This window comes from Lissotriton vulgaris, chromosome 2_1 (genome assembly GCF_964263255.1).
Source record: "Lissotriton vulgaris chromosome 2_1, aLisVul1.2, whole genome shotgun sequence".
In the NCBI taxonomy this organism is placed as follows: Eukaryota; Metazoa; Chordata; class Amphibia; order Caudata; family Salamandridae; genus Lissotriton; species Lissotriton vulgaris.
This window is the reverse complement of record NC_141687.1, coordinates 579,467,243-579,490,665: the sequence shown is the minus strand read 5'-3', so window position 1 is coordinate 579,490,665 and position 23,423 is coordinate 579,467,243. Positions and strand designations below refer to the sequence as shown.

Genomic DNA, 23,423 nt, shown 5'->3' with positions numbered 1-23,423 from the left:
AACGATCACTGATGCTGAGGCACTGGGGTCACAACGACTGTGGTAGCTTTCATATAGTGAATTACAACTGCTGCATTGTCTGTAAATTGTGATAGATACTTATTACTGCAGATTCCTCAACTTGAACTCTGCCTAGACACCAGACTGTTTCCAGAAACGGTTCTTCAGGAGTGCTCCTGCGGGCCGCTAGTTGGCACCGTATGGCTCCACTTTTTCCACATCCAAACCTGGAAGTGACAGAGCGAAGGAGCATTGTAGCTCCACCCCTGCGCGCTGAGATCAGTTCCTTTATTTCCAGAACTTCTGCTGCACATTTGGAGCTCCTCTTCCAATTTTGCGGGTCTTCAGACGATTTCTAAATCGAATTCCACTGTGCTAGGGACCAATGTCGCCACTAATGCAACTGGTTTCAACCCAAGCTGCTACTGCAGGAAACAACTGTTGGTAAAGGACCCACATGAGGAGAGTCTCTGTTTTCTGGGCTCGGACCATGATTTAAAGTCGTGCAATAAATGTGCTCTCATGCACCCGAAGACGATCCAGAAGCACTATGTCACCGAACACACAAAGAAGTTAAAGCCTACTTGCAAGTCCAACTCTTGCTTCAGATTCCAGACGCGGCTATGGTCCGCTTCCAAGGTCGTTCCCGCTGGCAATCGTCTGGTATGTCCAAGTGAAATGGGACTCTACCCATCTCCTGTTTACCTTCTCTGATCTAAAATAGAGGGCTTTGGGAGTGGGGGGGGGGGGTTGGTGGGGTGGGCGTCATGATGTGAGTCATTAAACCTCTGAGTCTCTGGTAATGGAGCTGATTCCTCAGCTGAACCCAAGTCATTGACGAGGACGCGCCAGATTGAAGCCTTTTAAGGACGTCTTGCTGCAGACTTGGTGTGCTTACATCTCCTTTTGTGTGCACCTTCAGGCCCGAAGGAACCAGAAGGGCTCTGTCAGGTTACCACCGCCAGATCCTTCCTTTGAGGCGTCTTACCCCTTGGGACCTTCTTTGGGCCCCATACGGACTCGGGTACAAACTTCCACTTTGTCTCCAAGTTCTGTGGTGGGCCCGGCATCAGGAGAGCAGATTCAAATGTCTGACACCAAACAGACTTCGACTCGATATCAACCAATATTGTAATATCAGATTACCAGTCGTCATACATCCTAACTCTGACCCAGTCCCTCAACTAGGGCAGGCATGCCACCAGAGCCTAGAATATCTTTTTGGGTTCGTTTAACTCTGAACAAGGAATACCCCAGGATAGGGATGATGATGTGGGGATGGATATGATATTCATCCTGCTCAATACATAGATGACAACTTTTACACTGACTTATAAGGGGTACCTTCCCTGAGGCAGAGTTTGACTTGCCAGTTGGTCCACCAATAGAAGAAAGGGCCTCCTTTGCTGTGGTAATCTGACAAGCAGCTCAGGTCGTAGATTTACGGCTGCCGTCAGATGAGACTAAAACACATTTTATTAATGACATTTTGCACCCTGGGTCAAACAAGTCTGAGCCTTTGCTCACTTTTAACAAGGCACTCACAGTCTCATTGATGGCCACTTGGTTGAAGCTCTATTCCTGCCCACCAGTGCAGGCATCACAGAGCATCACCTGGCGTTCTTAATTTTCTGACTAAACATCCTACTCCAGAGCGTGTTGTTCTTTAGACTTCAACCAGTAAAGTGAATCTCAGTTCATTAGCCTCGACTCCTCTGGATATGGAGTCCAAGAGGATTGAGATTTTTGGTAAACATGTGTTTTCCTCCCCCAGTTTAATATAGCGGGTGGTCAAAGCTGTCTGGCTGTTGGATCACTACATGTATGCCATGTTGGACATGGCCATCTGTGGTTCTGGACAACCTTAGTGTCTTCAGCACTTAGACAATTCATGATGGACAAGACGTGGCCAAATATGTTATCCCTGGTAGCCTTGATACTGCTGAATTGCCTTTTGGGTTCAGTTGGGCACCAGTATTTTACTACATCAACATGCATGGATGTACTCCACAGGATTGTTCAGTTGTTGAAGTTCAGGCGGCTCTCGTATTTGACTTTTCATGGCTCATGTCTTTTTGGTGAAACAGCAGATTCTGCATTGGAGTGCTTTAATCAAAGGGGTTGTTGACATCTGCCAAGTAGTTTCCACACCAATTCAAAAAGTTCAAAGTTCGCGTGTAGGCAGGGACAGTCTTCCCTGCCAGTACAGCAGTCACCCCAGTCCTTTTGAAGCCATTGATGAGGGTCTAGCATTGATCCTCTCATTCCCCTTCCCCTCTGCAAATGCCTCCATAGATTTTAGTGCCACATTTACATTCCGTGGGTGCAGGATCCAGCACTTTTTTCCCAGGGTGGCTATACTTCACATATGATAGATGGGTGTTCAAAATAGTTCAGCATGGCTATGTTCTGCCTCTGTGTTTTTCCCCAGCAGACATTACTCCCATATCAGAGAGAATTTCAAAAGAACACCTCTCCATTTTTCTTCAGGAGGTGCAGGTGTTATACTCCAAGTGTGCTATCAAAATGGAACCAGAGTCTGAAAGAGCAGAGGCTTGTTATTCTTTGTATTTCATTGTGCCAAAAAAGGACCGGGTTCTCTGATGTATTTTGGACATTTGATCTCTGAATTCCGTTGTGTGTAAGGATTCATTCAAAATGCTCATGCAGGCCCAGATCCTGTCTGCCCTGGACCCCCAGCAACTGGATGGTTTCCTAAGTCCTGCAGAATGCGTATTTTCATATACTCTTCCCACCCCACAGATCCAGCCCACAAACGTTCCCTCGAATATAGGGTAGCTCAGTAGCATTTTCAGCTTGCTCTGCTGTCTTTCTGCCTAACCACCGCCCATGAGGTGTTCACAAAAGTGATGCCAGTGATCGCTGCCCTTTTTCGAAGGTCCGGCATAACGCTCAACCCTGGCCACTGGTTATTGAAGGCAGGCTTGCCACAGTCAGTCGTAGACCACCACCTGACAATTGCTGCCCTCCTGACATTGTTGTGGTCCACTGTCAACAAGTCAAAGTTGACTCGATCGCAGAAGCCTCCATCCATTGGAGGTGTTGTGGACTCAGTGCAGATCCGGGCCTTCCCTCCATCCCAACGAGTTCAGAACATTCGGGCAATGATTGCAATGTTTTAGCCTCAGGCCTGGATCCCTTTGACAGCTCTGAGATTTCTTGGCCTCTTAGCCGACTGCATCCTCTTTGTCAGCTATGCTAGGTGGCATATGCAGGTTCTGTAATGGAATCTGATGTTCTAGTGGGCCCACCATTAACGAAATCTAATGGATGTCATCCAGATTTTGGAGAAAAGATCTGCAATAGTGGCTGGTCAATTAAATTGGTCCTGTGGTAGACTCCTGCCCTTTACTCACACAAAGCAAACGGTGGTGACAGATGCGTACTGGCTGAGCTGAGGAGGCCATCTGCGGGAGGTGATGATTAGAGGACTTTGATCTCCAACAGAAGCTTGGCTGCCCATCAATCTCTTTGAAAGCTGACTATTTGTCTGGCTCTGAGGGCATTCCTGCTGTCTATCAAGGTGAAGTTTGTACAGGGTCTCATGGTTAACACGGCTGTCATGTGGGATTGAACCAAACAGAGTGGAGTGAAGTCTGGGTTCCTGAGCCAGGAATATGTGCACCAGGGAATTTCCCTAATCTTTTACATTTGATTGTACCAAGGAAAACCGTGTGGATGATCAGCTTTTTAGTGGGGTTCTCCAGGGCGAAGAAAGGGCAGGCTGTGCAGAATAGATCCCTGTTGAGATGTATAGTTCTTTGCATCAAGAACACTTAAGCAGCTGCCAAGATGCAGCCTTTGAAAGTCCTCTGCTTTGGCTCCAGGGATACCCGTTCTTGATAACTGTCAGGCTGTGATGTGGGCATCGGTGGTTGCGCTCATGAAGCACTACTGCTTTGATGGCCAAGTCGGACATTAGGGTTACTTTGCCCGCTCGGTCATGCAGTGCTTTGTGCTCATTCCACAGATCCTCCACCTGGGGAGGTACTGCTTTGCTATCTATTCTAAGGTGAGTAATCTACGGTTAGAATTATCCATCAGAAGAACCAGTTACTTATTTTCGATAACATTTCTGGTGGATATGCAATCTATCCGCAGATTCCACTCTTCCCTGTTTTGTGGAGTGGCCACTTTTTGCCATTTTAAAAAGGCACACTTTAGATACCAGCACACTTGTACCAACAATTGCGACGCAAAAGGAAAATAAGAAACTGACATCGGTGCTCAAGGGTGGCGTTTATTTGCCTCTCCACTCCATCACTTCGGGGGCAGCGGGAAGTCACACAGCACCATTAAGCGGCATGTGGGAGCATTGCTGAAGAAAGGTTTCCGGATTCAATATGGTGCCTGCTAAATATTCTAATGTGAGGAATCTTCAGTTGGATTGAGTATACATCAGAAAGAGCATTACGGAAGGTTAGTAACTTGTTCTGTTCAAGACATGTGTGCTACAGATACATATGCTTTGCATACTCCTGCCATATAGTGTTGGGTTCGGATATTTGCAAGTTGTTTTTCTTCGAATAAGTCTTTCCTAGTCACAAAGTATGGTGACTCCTCCTTTTGGTGATAGTGCGCATGGGCATCAACTCCATTGTTAGATTATTTTTTCCGCCATCGGGTTCGGACTTGTATTGCTGCGCTCCAGTTCGAAACTGTACTTCGGGTCCCCCTCGACAGGCAATCCTCTCTACCCTCGACTGTATTGTTTCCATACACGTTCCCACTTCTCAGTGTATCGTTTTGGCATTGGAATCAACCTTCCATCGGAAAGCTTCGTAGACGACCTTTGAGGCCTAACCGCACCCCGCCAGCTCTCTATCAATGGATCAGCCTCCGTTTAATTTCGGTCCTCAGTGCCACGCAAAGTGTCCGTGCACCGACTCACATGAAGTGTGCAATTTGTTCTTGTCTCACAAGCACAATGAAGAAGATTGTGATGCTTGCCGTTCATTCCGATCAAAGAAGACTCTTCGCGATCGTCGGGCTCGACGTCGAGAGATGCAGCGTCAAAGCATTGAAGACACACCGGACATCTTCGGTGAAGACTCTGGCCAAGAAGATATCGAGGCATCAGCGGCTGAGGAGGAGGAAGCCTTCTCTAAACAAGTCTCAGACTGGAGCTTGAGATAAACTTTGACGCCGAAGAACTGCTGCAGGGACAAGGTGATGCTAGTACTGAAAACGTCTTGCCCTACAAACTTTTACGAAAAGAGAAAAGGCTGAGGCACCACCCTTGCCTCCTGTCCAAGGTCGGCACTGAGACTATGTTTCCGACACCCCTCCCCTGGGCACGGTTCAGAAACAACCAGTCAAGCCTTCCGGCTCAGTACTGAGTCGCCAAAAGTCCTCCTCGGAGCCCAAACCCTCCAGTTCCAAGCACAAGTCTGGCTCAGAGCTGAAATCCTCCAATCCTGTAACCCAAGCAACCTTCAGAGCCAAAACCTTCCGTGCCAAAATGCCAGCCTCCGCCGGCACTGAAGACACCAGCACCGAAAACGTTGGCGCCGAAACACAAAGAGACCCCTTCAGACGCGAAAGTGAACACTATTCCATTATCACCAGATTCGAAGCAAAAGAGGCTACATATTAACCCAGAGACTGGCCATATTCACACAAACCCACCTCAAAAACGGAAGCATCAGGATGAGGACGCTTATTACAAGATCCCCTTGAAGAAAAAATCTGTAGCTACAAGTCCTTTCCATCTACCTCCACCTCCAGCACCGCCGTCTTCACCAGATAATCTCACCATGACGAAGATGATGGGGAGATGAATCTATCAATAGATCTATGGACAGATTACACAATTGATCCCCCAAGTGATACTGTTCCAGACCTTTACTCAGCCAATCTATCTTCTTCAGACGACAATGCATCGCACCAAGAACTCTTTGCCAGGGCTTCACAATTACCATGGGGTAGAACTGCACAAAGAATCACTAGGAAAAGATTTTTTTGAGACTTAGGCTTGCACACACATGTCATCACAGACACTTCCGATGCTGAAAAGCCTGATGCAACATGCTGATGAGATTTTTAAAGACCCATTCAGAGCACACATCTTGACTCCTAGAGTCGACAAAAATTATAAGGCCTCTCCTACAGACCTTATATGTATCAAGGGACTATTGCCATTAGATTCCCTTGTAGTATCTAATGCTCGTAAGCTGGCAAATTCTCAGACATCAGGAGATGCTCCTCCGCCAGATAAAGAGTGCAAATTAATTCACGCTTCTGGCAAATGCATAGCTGCTCGGGATGCAAATCAATGGCACATTGCAGATACTCAAGGCCTTTTTATCAGGTATGTCAGGCGTACTGGGACGAAATGGAGCAATTGCTCCAATATCTCCCTGATGAGCATAAGGCTAAGGCACAGGACTTAGTAAATGACGGTAAGCTCATTTCAAATCCCTCTTTACAATGTGCTCTAGATGCTGCAGACACCGCAGCTAGAGAGTTTAACACTAGCATCCTGTTAAGGATTTCAGGGTTTAAACCTGAGGTCCAACAATCAATCCTTAACACAATCTGTGATTTGGAACACCCATTTGGTCCTAGCGTAGACCAGGCGTTAGAAAAAATTAATAAGGACACTGAAGTAGCTAAATCTATGGGAGCACTCCAGACTATGTCCAACAGAGGTTCCTTTCATCGCCCCTTTTACAGAGGAGTGCCAAAAACACCATCCCCTGATCAAAATACCTCAACTTACAAAGGTAACAACCAGTCTTCTCCCTCCAGATGATTTTTTTCGAGGAGGTTATACAGGCAACAACTTCAAGGGTAGGGGTATGGGCATCACACTCTGTAACTCCCCTTTCCCCAGCAAACAGTGACCTGACAACGCTTCCCCCTGATTACACCACACCTGTCGGGAGAAGACTTCAACAATTTCTCCCCATTTGGCAGTCTATAACATCAGGAACATGGGTTCTTGGAATTATCCAACATGGTTATTGCCTGGAGCTTACCAGCAATCCCCCAAACATTCCACCGGGATCTCACAAGTTATCTCCAGAACATATACACTTGCTAAAACAAGAGGTCCAGTCCCTCTTACTAAAAAGGGTAATAGAGCCAGTTCCAATACAGTACCAAGTCTCAGGGGTTTACTCTCTGCAGTTTCTCATCCCCAAAATGTACGGTTCACTTAGACCTATTCTGGATCTCAGAGAGTTAAACCGTGATATACTGTCATAGCACTTTCACATGGTGATAATTCAACAGGTACTCCCACTTTTACAAAGAGCAGACTTGATCTCTACTCTAGATTTAAAAGACACATAGGAGTAAACAATCAAATTGCCGATCTCCTCAAAAGAAGAAGGCAGCAAATTCAAGTGTGGTAACTTTACCCCCTAGTTCTCCTTCCGTACTTTCAGCATTGGGGATTTCCTCAAATCGACTTATTCGCCACTGCCAAAAACGCGAAATGCCTACATTTCAGCTCCAGGTTCCCACACCTGCTTTCAAAGGGCAATTCCCTATGGATGAACTGGTCTGGGATATTTGCTTTTGCTTATGCTTATGCTTTTCCGCCTCTCCCTCTCATTCCGTGGGTGGTACGGAAACTCAGGCAAACATCCCTCACACTAATTCTCATAGCTCCCACTTGGGCTCATCAACCATGGTACACCACCCTGTTGGAGCTGTCGCTAGTTCCACATCAAAAACTGCACCTTACCTCCAGTCTCCTCACACAGAACCATGGTGAAGTCAGACATCTAAATCCCAAAGAACTGAATTTAGTGATCTGGCTCCTGAAGTCATACAGTTTGGCTATTTAAATTAACCACCAGACTGTATGAATATTCTAAAAAAAAAAAGCAAGAAGGCCAACACTAGTGCTTGCTATGCAGCAAAATGGAAAAGATTTGATGTATTTTACAATAACAACAAAATCAATCCTTTAGATGCTTCTATACAAAATATTATTTGTTACTTGTTACATTTACAACAAACAGGACTGGCTTACACGTCTATTCGTTTGCACCTTGCAGCAGTAGCTGCGTACTTCCAGAATAGGCAACATCTGTCACTATTCAGAGTTCCAGTAATCAAGGCCTACATGGAAGGCTTACAAAGGGTACTACCACAGAGTATTCCTCCTGCCCCAGTATGGAATCTCAACATTGTTCTCACAAGGCTCATGGGTCTATCTTTTGAACCATTACACAAGTGCCCTTTACAATTCATCTCATGGAAAGTTGCTTTCCTCATTGCGATCACATAACTGAGGAGAGTTGGTGAGCCACAGGCATTGACTTTAGAAGAACCTTTCTTTTAGCTACACAAAGATAAGATAGTTCTCTGCACCAACCATAAATTCTATCCCAACGTAGTTTCTGCTTTTCATATAAACCAATCGGTTGAGTTACCAGTTTTCTTTCCTCAACCTGATTCTGTAGCAGAATGTGCTCTTCACACGCTTGATGTTAAAAGAGCTGTACTGTGTTACATAGATAGGACACAGGTCTTTCTCAAAACAAAACTGTTTGTTGCATTTGCTCCACCTCACAAGGGCAATCCTATATCTAAATATGGTATTGCCAGATGGATTGTTAAATGAATTAAAACATGTTATGCTAAAGCTAACCATACCCATACTCCACTGGCAAAATAGTGTCTTCTGTTTTCTTTTTAGGTAACGTTTGTTTAGCTGGCGTATGTAAAGCAGCTGCGTGATCTACACCACACACATTTACCAAACACTATTGTGTGGATGTATTAGCACATCAACAGGCTAATGTAGCCCAAGCAGTATTTAAAACATTGTTCCAAACATCTGCAACATCTACAGGTTAGCCAACGCTTTAGGAGTATACTGCTTTCTAGTCTATGCAAAGCATGTGTATCTATAGCACACATGCCTCAAACTGATGTTACTTACCCAGTAAGCATCTGTTCTTGGCATGTAGAGCTGTAGATTCACATGTGCCCACCTGCCTCCCGGGTAACGGTAGTTGTTGCAGTTCTTCATTATATACTTATAAACATGGATATCTCTATACTACACTTACTTACTCAATTCTCACCCTCTTGCGGGAAAACAATCTAACCATGGAGTCGATGCCCATGCGCACTATCACCGAAAGGAGTTGCTGCCTTACCTTGTGTCCAGGGAAGACTTCCTTGAAGAAAAACAACTTGCAAACATCCGGACCCAACACTAGATGGCAGGAGTATACAAAGCATGTGAATCTACAGCTCTAAATGCCAAGCACAGATGCTTACAGGGTATGTAACATTATCCTTAAGGCTTCTAGTATCACCGTCTGTGGTGGTGTCTGTAGAGGGGTTAGACCTTCAGAAGTGGTGGTGTCTGTTTAGGGGTTAGATCTACTGCAGCTCCTGTACATCACTGTGATGACCACCTCTTCTGCAGCATCTTTCGTCTTCCTTAGTATCTGTTCAGAAAACATCAGGGTCTCACTTCAGAAAGGTGGCAATTACTGCAGTTCCTCTGCAGGTATATATCATGGGGACACAGACAGCAGCTTTCTGGGTGGATGTGGGTAGCGGTGGCATGCAGTACACCTTGAAAGTGTTCAGTGGTAGTGTGATGTGGGATCACTCTTGCCTGCAGTGCACACCTTTACCATTTGCTGCCCTAAAGTCGTCTTTCCTCTTCCGACTGTTTGATCCTCACTCAATATTTATTGCTGTTTGTTTCCACAGTGGAGAATTATTCTGGGTGGGACCAAATGTATTCCCAAGTCGGAGCTTCCAGATGAGTGTGAGGGGATCACTGTACCCAGCAACAGACTGTGGGCTCACCCGAGTGACCTTACCATTGCCCTTTCTGCCAGTACCCCACTTTATCCCCCTGGACGTATCATACATGTGGTGCACAATCATCCGGAGGAGCAGTGCTGGTAAGTTGTGATAAAGAAGCAAGAGCATCTTCGAGTGAAGCGGCCCCTGGTTATACCCCAATCCGATACTGAGAAGTTGACTGGATTGTGGACGGACAAACCCTTGGTATTGCGTGCACATTTGAGGCAGAGTTCTTGTGTGCAGCATACTCTTCTACTAGTTGAAATTGTGACACTTTATTTTGAGAGCTATAGAGGTGCCTCTGGTGTCTTTTTGGTCTATGGCATGATGTAATGTACTCCTTAGAGAGTAGATAAAAGTTTAAAGGGGCATTAGGGTGCCCATAACAAGTAGCTTGAATATAGGCACCAGAGAATTCTCTCTCGTATAACAACAGGAGGCTCTGACAGAACCGAAATATAAAAGGCTGAACATGTGACCGTTCACTTTTTGTCTTTTCTTCCCATATGTGTTGCTTTTCTCCTTATCTTCTAATTCCGGCCATGGACTTCCCTTCTTCTGTTTCCTCATCATCCATGGCCCTGGACTCTTCCTCTGATTTTCCTTCCCATTTCTCTGTCTTGATTCTTCTTTGTTTGGTCTTCCCACGTTTCTTTACTTCCATGACTCATCACACTGTACCTTGTTGTCTCTTTTCTTTCTTCATTTCTATTTCTTTGTTCGTCATTCAATCTTCCCCTTGTTCTTTTCATATGAACTTCACTCTCCACGTGTTTGTCGGTTCTATGCCTTATTTTCCCTTCACCCTCGTCGTATTCCTTTCATGGACCTCCATCTACCCCTTGTCTGTCTCATCCATTCCCCATTTTATCTACCTTCTATTACCAACCCATCTATGGACTCTACTCTCCTTGTCACTCTATCCCTGTTCCACATTCTCTCTTACCCTTTTCTCAACCCTTGCATGAACCTCTTGCCTTTCCCTTGGTAAACCTCCCTCCTCTCATCTTTTTAATTATTTCCTTGGACCTACTTCTCCACACCTCCATCTCGCTTCCTCCTCTTTCACTTTTCCTTCCCTTCTCATCCCTCCCATAAACTTGTTTGTGTCTTCTTTTCTTTGGCCATCTCTTATCTTCTGTTCCATCCCATAAATGTTCCCTTTCTTTCAATGTGCCTCTTCTTTCTCTATTTCTTGTCCAATCTTCGACCTCTTACCTTCTTATCTTTTCCATGATTTTCGACATATTGCCATAACCATGTTTGCTGTTCTCCATTTTACTTCTCATGCTTTACATGGATGTTCCCGATCCCATGCTTATATCTGGCTCCTTTTCTCATTCATCCTCTCCACTTCTCCTTTACTTGAGCATTTACTCATGTGTTCTTCCCTCTTTTCTCATCCCTTGCATGGTCTACTCTCTCTGGTCTATCATTATCTCACAATTTCTCAATTACCCTTATCTCACGTTGCTTCCCTTCCTTAAACAACCATCTTGCCCTGGCCCTCAGTTTCTGCGAGCAGGAGGAACCAACCTATTTTGCTATCTGGGGAGATAACAAGGCCTTTGAAGAAGTTATAATTTCACCGGCGATGCTGAATGAACACCTGCCCCATGTGGTCATGGAGGGACTAAACAAGGTAGGATCACTCTTTGGGGAGATAATGTTCCCTTCCTTTCCAATTAACCGATTGTTTAAATATTCTGAATGGTGTTATGTAGGTTTTGGTGGTAAGGAGCAACCATGTAGCGTGAGTACCATTTCTACCATCAATTCTATAAAATCTCAATCATGTCCCATGCCTAGTGGACATCTTACTTACTTTTTTCTGACCAAGTCCACTAGGTCAGAAGAAATACAGGAGGAAGGCAAGATTTTCTGGGCTGACCCTGCAAAAAGGGCCAAGTCTAATACTCCCCCAAACAGAGCCTGCCTTCCGGATGGATGGATTAGGTATGCAGCCCAGAGGGTACCTCTGGGCTCTCGATAGACATCCCTGACCCTAATCGGACTGTCATTACCATCTGGCATGCGACGACTCTGGCCCTGGGCTGGAAAGCTAGGATCATGCAAGCGACACCACTCTGGGGCACTGAAATTCTGGGTACACTAACAAAACGACCAGGGTTTGATAAATGGGATCTCGTAGGACTTTCCCGGGTGGGAGATGTCTGGACTCAAGGGAATGTCATCCCGCTGACTTGCAGCGCGACTAGCCGCTTATGCCAACTGAAACATATCTGTACATACAACTCCACCATGCACTTCGAGCGATGTTGCCCAAAGGAACGCTCTCCCAGAATCCATACATCCATGAAGCCACCTCATTGACATATAAAACGCTGTTAAATAACATACCTGACGCATTACAGCTCTCACGGGAGCAATGGGCTCAGGCCCTGAAGGGCTTGTTGGATGATGAATAAGCCGAGGAGCTTGTGTCCCTTAGGGAGGTGGCCATAAAAGCAGGATTCTTCCGCCTGGTTCAACTGAAGACCCTCCATCACGTTTACTATCCAGAAACAACGATGGTAAAGATGGAGAGGACGGGAATGGGCATTGTTTGCAGGGTTGTGAGCTTACAGGGTTGTTTTCCCACATCGAATGGGAGTGCCCTGAGATACAAAGATACTTAGTGGGCTATATAATGCTCCATAGGGTAGAGGATTAGGCGGGCTATACAATGCTCCATAGGGTAGAGGATTAGGCAGCAAACACTAGTACTCGCTGGCCAGTAGGGGCTTGGTACACAAGAGTAATGTTTAAAACTATATTTGTTAATTAATAAATATACAATTGCTAAGAGGGGGGCAGATTATCTATCTATTTTGGACCTCGGTAGTAATAGTGCCTTTGATCGGGTGGTGCCTAAATATGGTGTTCAGCTGGAGGAAGAACCGACTGAAGCGTGCTTCCTCTAAGAAACTCCACTCACTTCCCTCACAGAAAAAGACACAATTTTCATCTGTACTACCAAGTATAATTGATCAGAGTAAGGAGACTTTTAAGGAACCAGTGTCATCAACAGCAGTAATCCCTAAGGTAGAAAAGAAATGCAGACCATCTAAGCAAGACGCAATGTACATTAAGCGTAATGCTTCTGCTGAATGAGTTGTGTCAACAGCTGGGAAGGGAGCCAATGCTACGACGTCTACAGGGTCATCTCCAGATAAGGAGATTAAACACATAGAAATGCTAATATGGAAATGGCGAGACCAGTGGCCATAACAGTGAAGGGAGAATGAAGACATCCTGATCCAACATCTCCCTCATCAGTATAAAAAGAGGCCAAAAACCTTATATGTGAAGGCCAGGCAATTGAGAATACTTGTCTAAAATCGGTCCTAGACGCTGCTGACACAGCCAGCGGGATGATGTGTACTGGTACCACATTAAAGAGACCTACCTTGCTAAGAGTCTCTGTATTTAGCAAGAGATGTCCATTATAAACATTCCCTTTCACTGGCAGTGGATGTCTCCCTTCCATAAATGAAGGACCATAATATAGCTGAGGCAATGAAGGCCTTACAGTTCAAGGAACCTTTTAAATGGGGTATGACTCCTACCAGAACACCATAGTAGAGATGGTGCTTCTCATCTACTTCACAACATACACAGCCCCCTCAGCAAGCTACGAGGCAGGCAGGGAACAAGCTCTCCGTGGCATTTTCACCCCCAACAATGACATCCCTTTCGAAGCAGAGCCAGGGGAAAGGGCTAGACCAAGAGAGGGCTGCCCACAGCCATCAACTGACTCACACCATGGAAGCCCGCATACAACTTGTATGGGGCAGGATGGGAGGTTACCTCCACAAGTTCAGAGAAACAAATGAGTGCTTAATATCCTAAAACATGGCTATCACATACAGCTAAGAAACATACCACAGATTTTCATACAGAAAATCTTTTAAAGGTGAAGAATTGAAACTAGTGGAGCAGGAAATAAAAGACCTCTTACAAAAGGGAGAAGGTAACAAAATGAGAGCCCACCCAGAGCAGCACTTGACTACGAGGGCCATCTTAGACCTTCGGAATCCTGAATACGCTATCAGGGAGCAGAAATTCAAGATTATTACACTGCTAGAGGTCATCCCACTACTAAAGGAAGGGGACTACTTTATTTTAACCTTTATTTCCAGTTTTACAATGAAGGCTTGACATTCAAGATACAATGCAGATGGATGGTACATCGGTAACAAAGGATAAATACAGCATAGCCTGGTGAACCAGAAATAGATGAAATGCAATCAAGAGAGAATGTGTTATAGCCAACATAGGAATACATAGTCCAATAGTCATGACAAAAATGGCGATAAATACAGCACATCAGCAAGTGGCACGCCATTAGACGCTCATGATCGCAAAGATCTAACCCACTCCCTCCGGGGTGATGCCAGCAGGAACCTGAGAATCAAGAGCCCCCGTCGCCTGGAAATATAGTCCCTGTAGGGACCCCAAATATCAGTAGGTCTGGAGGAGCGGGGTAGTAGCGTACTAAATTCCTCACAATTCGTATTGCAGAACGAAAGGCTATTAAACCAGGCATTCATCTTGGGGATGCGCCTGCTGCCCCACAACAATGCAATCTCGCGCTAGCTAAAAGGAAACCCAACGCAGCGAACCTGCGGACCTTCTTAAGGAAGTTAGCCACATAGCCTAGGAGAGCAATCTCTGGTGTAGGATGTAATTGCATAGATAACATATCCCCCAGGGTGGAATGACTCTCAACCAATACTGGTGGATCTTAAGACAGGTCCAAGCAAGGGGCGCAAAGTCAGAAAAGGGCGCCTGACATTTACGGCAGTGATGGGGCCTGGAACTGTCAATCCTATGCAGGCGAGCACGAGTGAAATACATCAGATGCAGGAATTTAAATTGCAATAATTTGTGCCGACTATTGAGGGAGATGTCACTCGTGGCCCTGCAGCAATAATCCCACTGATCGTCCAGGATCGGAGCCCCCAGGTCAGCCTCCCAGGCAGCACGGAGTCTGGAGTCATCCAATGGCATAAGTGAACCACATAGTCTGTAAAGCTTGGAGATAAGATATGCACTGTCAGCGCTCTGTATCAGTGTAGTAAGGGGGGGACTTCTACCGGGGCAACAGGAAAGGACGGGACTCAGGCCCTAAGCGCAGAGAGCAACCGGGCCAGGACGAAGGTGTCCATGAAGGACCGTTCACTAAACCCAGCGTCTTCCGTCCAGGAGAAGGCATGCCCTTCCGGGAATAGGTCTCCGAGTGTAAGAATGTGAAATTTCTCCAGTGTACTTTGAACTAGAAGTTCCCTAGTTATCGGGAAAAGGGAGGGATTAGGCAAGGGCAAGGCGGGAGAATACAAAGATTCTAACCCCAAGAGCCGGCGTAGTCTACACCAAGCCCAACACGTGGTGGACACCATCTGGATATCACGAGGATCCTGGGGGAACCCCGTAGGAAGGAGAGTGAGAAGCTGCCGTGGAAGCACCAAGTCGGCCTCAGGCTTCAAGTACGGAATGCGTGCGTCCGGGTGGAACCAGGCGTATGCATAACAGCATTGCGCAACTAAATAATAAAGATAGAAATTGGGGACACCGAGGCCACCTCTGTCCATGGGTAAAGTCAGAATCTTCCAACTGACCCGGGGCGTCTTGTCACCCCAAACTAGGCGCAAGAGTATGGAACGAAGCTGTGAAAATAAAGCCTTAGTAAGGGGAATAGGGATGTTGTTAAAATAATACAAAAAGCAGGGCAGTACCACCATCTTAATAACGGCGATTCTACCCGCCATGGACAAAGGTAAGCGAAGCCACCGCGTGACCTGCGTTTCGAACGCATCAATAGGATTGCCTTAGTTAAGACGAATTAACGAGTTAGTGTCGAGGTGAATATGAACCCCGAGGTATTTGATTGAATCACGGCACCATTCCAATGGAAAGTCGCATTGCCAGGGTATGGCGGTAAGGAAGAAGATTACAGATTAATGCCAATTAATTTGGAGGCCAGAGAACACACCAAAACAAATTATTTCCCGAATTAAAGGGACAGGTTGTCCTGTGGCATACGAACATACAACACCGTGTCATCCGCATAAATGGACTGTAGTAGAGGGCCAGTACGGAACTGCAGACCCCGCTGCAAATGGTTTTCCTGGAACTGCCAGGCAAGGGGATCCTTGGCCAAAATGAAAAGATGGGGAGATAAAGGACAGCCCTGACGCGTACCGCGCGATAAGGGAAAAGGATCCGACAGAGTGCCATTGAGGCGAAGCCGAGCCGTGGGTCTAGTGTACAAAAGAGCAACCGTTGCGACAAAGCACTCCAGCATGCCCATACGGCGCATTACTGAAAGGAAAAACGGCCATTCAAGGGAATAAAATGCCTTTATAGCGTCAAGTAAAATGGCGGCCACAGGGGTGGAGGGATCAATCCTGTGCAGGACTGTAAATAGAGTCCGAAGGTTGAGAGAGGTGGATCTGTGAGGAACAAAGCCAGACTCCACGGAAATATAATAAATTCCATTAGTAACGACAACCTGATAGCAATGACTTTGGCCAGAATCTTATAATCCGAATTCAAAAGAGAGAGCGGTCTGTAAGAACCACAAAGAAGGGGATCCTTCCCAGGCTTGGGCAATAAAATAATCACCGCCTCGCGAAACGTCGGGGGGAGGATGCCCACTTCAAGCACCTCAGCATAGACTTCAACTAATCGGGGAACCAATATATCTTTATAAAAATCAGCAGGAAAGCCGTCAAGCCCAGGGGCTAAGGATGCTTGCAAGGTATCAATAGCCTTGATGATGCTGTCGGGGGTCATGGGGGTCAGAAGGAAATCCTGCATGTGCCTTTCAAGCCAAACCAGGGCCACTTCAGATAAATAATCATCCTGCTAGCCCGAGTCACTGGATAGACAAGAAGTGTAAAGGGACTTGTAACAGATCGCAGATCTCAGGGGTGGACTGCACGAGAGACCCATCAGGTCCGGCCATGGACATCACATAGGAAGGGCCACGAGAAGGACGCAAAGTATTCACCAAGAGCCTGCCCGGGCGCTCACCCTCACCATACCGTCGTGCAGCACAGTGTCTATTGAGAAGCGAGAGTTCCCTATCAGCAGCCTCCCTAAACTCCATAGCAAGCTCCAACCGACGCGCAGTCAGGGACTCAGTCGGAGCGGCAAGCATCGCACAGTCAATAGCAGCAATGTCTTTCTCGATACGGTTCAAAGAGGAGCGCAGAACGCGTAATATACCGGCGCCCTTTGAGATACAGTCCCCCCTGATATAGGCTTTAACCCCTTCGCTGCGGCCGCGATTTTACCGCTGTGCGGTAAACAAAAGAACATGGCGGGGCCGTGACGAACCTCAGCCGTCATCAGCACACGCCCACCACGGGGCGTGACGGCTGGGGTTCGTCACCAGCATGGGAGGGGTTAAAGCCCTCCCAGAGGACTGCCCATGTGTCAACAGAGCCGGTGTTCAATTCAAATTATTCTTCGATCGCCTGGCGAACCTCCTCATTAAACACAGGATCCAGTAAGGCACGACTGGGAAAGCGCCACTGTCTCTCAAAACCCCCCGCCCGGGGGACGCGTAGCTGAAGGACCACTGGAGAGTGGTCGGAGAGGGTGCGAGAGAGAGTCAGGACAGCCCCCATCCCCCCCCCCACCCCAGGCGAGAACAGCCAATAATCCATTCTCGTCCAAGTATCGTGGAACCCAGAATAAAGTGTGAATGTAGGGCGATGCGCGTGAAGGTGCAATTCTACGTCGACCAAGGAAAATTGAATACAAATTTCTCTAAGGGCCCGTCTGACCTGTGGTTTGGTGTCGCATGCAGTGAAAGTGCTGTCCCTAGAATGGTCCAACAGAAGATTAAAGTCACCACCCATGATTAGAAGTCCGGGGTCAACGGAGAGGAGTAGAGTCAGTAAGGAGTGGAAAAAAGACAGGGAATCGGTGTTCGGACCATACACTCCCACCAGAGTAACCCTGTGACCGAACAGAGTATCCCTGTGATGATTAAAAAGCGGCCATCAGGATCCCGGCATGTTGTGCAGTGTGCGAACTGAACCCTCTTATGGATAAAAATAGACTCCCCACGTGCATATCTGCTGTAGTTGGAGAAAAACCTGTGGGGGCCCCACCAAGCAGCCATCGAGTCGCCGTCAGTGACAGATAGGTGGGTCTCCTGCAAGAAAAGGATATCCACCTTGTGCAGGGGCGTAGCTAGAGCTTGTGGCGCCCGGGGCTACCCTTCAGATTGCCGCCCCCCGGGTAGGGGGTGCTGGGGAAAAAGAACGGCGAGCACCTGAAAGAGGTCAGAGAGACATGTAGTATCGCCGCTAATAGTTACCTCGATTATGCAGGCCTGCAGGGGGATCAAATATTCGTAATACTGCACACTGTCACCGTTTTGGGCACAGACTGGGACAGTACTCCGAATCCATAATATAAACCTATGGGTTTTGCATGTTTCAGTTACATTCTTTAGGTAACTGGCACCTCCATTCAATGGAAAACAAGGGTGGATTCTGTGGTATGTTGTGGCAGATGCACTCGAAAAGCAAGCATTCAAAATGCAACAGGTCTCGCCTTTGATTACGTTCAAAAGCCATTTGCTTGGCTAATGGTATTGTATAATAAAAGCAAATGGCTTTATCTTAATGAAAGGTGAGACTTATTGCATTTTTCCACTCTGCAGCCTATCCCAGTCTTCGGCCTCTTCCACTCCCCAGAATCTCCCTACCCAGAATCTTCACTTTCAGCCTCTTCCAGTTCCAAAACACACCCTCTTCCATGTTCCACTCCTCAGACTCTCCCAGTCCCCAGTCTCTTCCACTCCACAGACTCGTCCTACAAACTCCTCATACAGACGTCTACATTCAGTGGGCTCTTCTATTCCCCAGACACCTCGGCTTTCAGTACACTCCTCCCGTTCTCCTCTCTCCAGAATCTAAATCCCAACCTTCTTCCATCCTCGCGCTCTTTTAAGGAGGCGGCCCTCTTGCAAGGGAAGCAAAGTCTCCAGTGCCCCCATATTCACATGAGAGCGCTTAGTGGCCTTGTCATGAGTATGAAGCACTACATAACGTACAATACAACCTTCCATGTTTTGCACTGTATGAGGGCAGACGCTTACAAAAAAATGCTTATCTTTGGTTAGCTATCTCTCAAGAGGTAGCAGGACCTCGCTCAGCCATCACAAACACGCGAAGAGTGAGTTCAGGAGCTCTCTCCAGGATCACTTTGCCCCTCAGTGCACTCTGAATAGGTGGAGCTGTTGCGCTTCTATGAGCCGATCCCCTAGATCCCCTAGCTCAGCAGCGTGTGCCTTGAAGACATATAGTGCTTCCTATCTAGTCTAGTCTCTTCAGGTTGTAGGAGTAATTATGAAGTTTATTAAGACAAATGTCCATAAAACATGAAAAGCAGCATCATTAAAAATATGTAACAATCATATAAACCATCATCCTGACATGCACCATCATTAAAAAGTAACCCCTGGTTACTAATAAACAATAAATAAGTGCTTCTCTGCGCTGTCTGGCCCGGCTCTGCTCTGTCCAGTTGGGCTTCCAGGACTGGTACCCGAGCTCCCTACAGCACCCTGACGCTACCGGGCCCTGACTCATGTTTTACAGACCTTGCAAATTCTTCACTACCAAAAGAAACCGGCAAACCAAGCTTTGTAATCACGACCCCTGGCCCCTCTATGAAGCGCCTAAAAGCAATTAGTTTACACAGAAGTGGAGGACGTGGCAGAGCTAGCACTCCATGCTATTTCACAGATGGTGAATCCTCTGGCATGGTCACAATATCAGGGCAGACAAACTCAATTTCCTATTTACATTTTTAAATTGCAAACCTTGTGTATGTAACTAAACATATTTTTGTAAACATTATACCCACATACGTAAGGTTTTCAATTAAAAAAAGTAAATAAGGACGAAAAGACAGGCTGCTTGACAGATGCCCTGCAAAGCACATTCCCCCCAAAAAAATTTGAATAGAGACACAGAGCCTTTAAACGCACCTCTAAATGTGAATATATGTTCATCTTCTCACATCGGCAAGCTATGCAAATTTTATTATTGGAGCGTTTCAGGCAACGTTTGTCTTTAGCTGGCAGGCATAACCTAACATAAGTCTGGAAGAAAGCAATCTCTAACATTTACACAATAACAACAAAGCCCCTGCACTGGAGAAACAGTAATGTCTGGGTGATTTGCAGTTTCAATGAGAAAAGTAAACTGTGCACATCAAGACTTTCCAAGTAAATAGACCATTTGGTGCAATAAGAGAGTTCAACAGATGTAAAGTTCTTGGTGTGAAACATCGGTTTAATGTTCCTCTGTACTGGCCAACACGTGTTTCATCGCAGGGAACAGACTGCGAATCTTCAGGGCCTCATATATTATGGACCGGAAATGGTGGTGTGGCCAACCCGATATGGGTGAAATATGTGAAAAAAAAAAAACGTTGCTCGCGTAGTTGGTAGTTTCTCATTAGTATTCAAAGGAAGCCATAACCGGGAGGAGAAGATTTAACGCAGTAGCGCTCAGAATAATAGACAGGCGGATACACCTGACTATCCGTGTTCCCCCTCCTGTAGTTCCCGGCGCCGTTTTTCAAAGACGGTAACATTTAGCCTTAGGAAACGCAGGGGGTCATAGCTTCTTAGTTCTTTACAGTGAAACAGATAAGACATGCTTGGTACAAATGCGCTGAACAGGACACCTTGGTGTACAGCAGCATCCAGTGCCCGGTGGTGCTCAATTTAATCTCACCGTGAAAGAGGGAAGGCTGCGAGCGGTGGTGCCAAGATTTCAAGTTGCGTGCAGGCCAGGGCAGGACTTTCTCTGGGCAGCGCCGCCACAAGGAAGCCCTCACCTTGCAGGCTCGAAGTCGAACACGTTTGAGCAGCACAGGGACTGGAGGCACAACTGAAGAACTCGGGAGCTTCCGTAGATAACTACCGCGCATTGTCACGTTGGGGTCAGGAGAGCTCGAGGGCACCGGATCTGACGTGCGGTGCGGTGCTGCTGCGCCTGCGCAGAGCTGAGACCAGCAATCGGCATGCTGGAGCAGCGCTTGCAAAACGGCGGCCGCGTGTCACTGGCCGCCCGTTGCGGCGACCTTTATAATGTATTTGAGGACACTGACTGACAGAAGTCAATGTCCCCAAATAAATTATAAAGGCCGCCGCAACGGGCCAGTGCCTCTCGACCGCCGCCTTCAAATTAGCGCCGCCTGGGGCGGACCGCCCCCCCGCCCCCCACCCCCACCCTAGCTACGCCAGTGAACATGTGGCGAGCCACATAGCTCAGGACCTGCCTACACTTCCTGGTGTTATTGAGGCCACAAACATTCCATGTCAAAAGTGAGAGCCCGGAAGGACCAGGTACATTCCCTAACTGCGCCATCCAAACTGCAACAAAATTGGCAAATATGTGAGTACACGTATCCTGTGTAGTGCCATGATCAGCATTGACTGTAAACTGAACAAAACAATATGAAGCAAACAATACCCATCCATGCCCCCCCAACCTCTCACACCCCAGAAAGAGGCAAACCCAGACATAGCGACCAATACAGAACCCACAGAGGTATACACCATGGAGCGCAGCAACGCCACGCCAGTCGGGCAAATCAGCGATCAAACATTGCAACAGGCAGCGCGCTCAAAAGATAGAAAAGGCACATTTCAATCATCACGAAACCATGGAAAGACAGATATACAACAAGGCAACCATTTAGCCAGATCCGGGCTGCGTGAAAAGGTCAACGCTGGACTGCGACGCCTGCAGCGCTGGAGAAGTGGCCCTGGAACCTCCAGCCGCATCGTCCCAATCCTTCCTGTAGTCGTGAAAGAACTCCTGTGCTTCATGTGGAGAGTCAAAAATCCGTGACCTGCCATTAATGTCTACCTTAAGACGAGCTGGGTACAACATACCTTAGCGGAGCCCCAAGTTCTTAAGCATCGCCTTAACACTCTGAAACTTGCTCCTGGCCTCCTGCACCATCATTGTGAAGTCCGGAAAGAACGACAATTTGTTTCCCTGCCATTGGACATCCCCCATGTCGCGGGCAGAGCGAAGAGCAGTGTCCCTATCCCTAACGTTCATGAGTCTAGCGACAATGGGCCTAGGAGGTAACCCAGGCCTGGAACGAGGGCCCAGCGACCGGTGTGCACGCTCGACCAAGAAGCATTGGGAAAAGGAGTCTCTGACAAAAAGGTCGGAAAGCAGCTGTTCCACAAACTAATCAATACGACCAGTAGCTGTAGTCTCCGGAACCCCTAGGATGCTTAAGTTGTTGCGGCGCCCCCTGGCCTCCAAATCCTCGTTCTTAATGGGCACCTCCTTCAGAATTCCCTCAACCCGCTCCAGCCGCTTCAAAGAGGAGGAAGCCCCGTCTTCAAGGTCAGACACACTGGACTCAACCACATCGAGCCGGCGGTCGTGGCCTTGGATTTTAACGTTCATGTCCGCCAGTTTTTTATCAAGATCGTCAAAAAGGGCATCCATGGCCTTGAACCCCGCTTTCATTTCAGCCAGCATGGCCGCAGCCAGGGAAGAGGAACCCTCCGCCTCAGGAGAGGGAGCATTTCCAGCAGCTTAGTCCGCAGGGGGGCCACCGTTGCTCCCGAGGGCTTTCCAAACTGGAGCTTGGTCTGCTTAGTGTCCTTGCGCACCATAGCGGCAAGAGGAGCAGAAGCGGCCGAGGCCCCGTCCAGAGGGAACAGCCAAACCAGGACTGCAAGGACCAGGCCAGGTAGGTGCAGTAGAGAGGAGGCAGATCAGAGCACCAACCCAGGGCACAGCAGTATCCGGGTAGGGGCTGGAGAGGAGCAGGAGTGAACCAGTCAAAAGCGTTCAACGTTCAACAGGAAGAGGCAGAAATCAGTGTCCCACACCGCAAAGAGGCTCGGCAAGACATTGCAGGAAAATCAGGGGCGGGGCCTAGCCACCAGACCCGTAGCAGAAGCAGGAGCCGGGCACAGCAAAGGAATCGAGAGATGCGGCTGACCGGAGGCTAAGCCAGGCCTGCTAGGTAAGTGTGCAGGAGGAGTGGACCACAGGACAACAACAAGGGTAGAGCGACCCTCATCAGCAGTCCCAGAGCGGAAGCATCAGGCAGCAACAGGAGACCGGCAGCCCACCTCGACCTATAGGGAGGAGCGTTCGCAGAGAGGGCCCACACTAGATCGCCAGAAATAGGCCCATAGAGCCAGCTAGAAAGAGGGCCCCCCAGCGGACGCCAAGGGGGGGGCCCGTTACCCTATCGCCACAAGCCAGCCCAAACCACCTCACCCCCACCAAAAGACCGGAGCCTTCCCCACTACCCACCACCCGGGCCAAGCAGTCCCACCAATCGAGGCCCTGGGTTCGCGTCGCGGAACAGGCCCGAAATGGCCTGCTGCCGGCGCCAGCCACCGGGTCCAGGTCAGGGGGAAGGCGGCCGAGGGGCAGGCGGCAGGAGAGGCCCGGCAGCGGAGGGTGGACAGGCCAGTCAGATGGCAATTTCGGGGCACAGACTCACCAGACCCCCGGAAGCGCCACAACCAAGGGGAGTAGGCCACGTCCCGGCCTCAGAGTGGACGGAGCGCTTCACGCTGCACAGCCCGGCTTCCG

The 23,423-nt window shown here is 47.8% G+C and overlaps 1 protein-coding gene across 3 annotated transcripts in view; it reads left to right on the top strand.

The window, feature by feature from the left end:
• DAGLA (diacylglycerol lipase alpha) overlaps positions 1-23,423 on the top strand; it is a 642,479-nt gene that overhangs the window by 613,215 nt on the left and 5,841 nt on the right. For all 3 annotated transcript variants that reach the window (XM_086955592.1, XM_086955591.1, XM_086955593.1), the window contains 2 exons: positions 9,709-9,905; positions 11,320-11,449. In XM_086955592.1, coding sequence (XP_086811718.1) covers positions 9,709-9,905; positions 11,320-11,449 — 327 coding nt within the window. The remainder of the gene's footprint in view (positions 1-9,708; positions 9,906-11,319; positions 11,450-23,423) is intronic.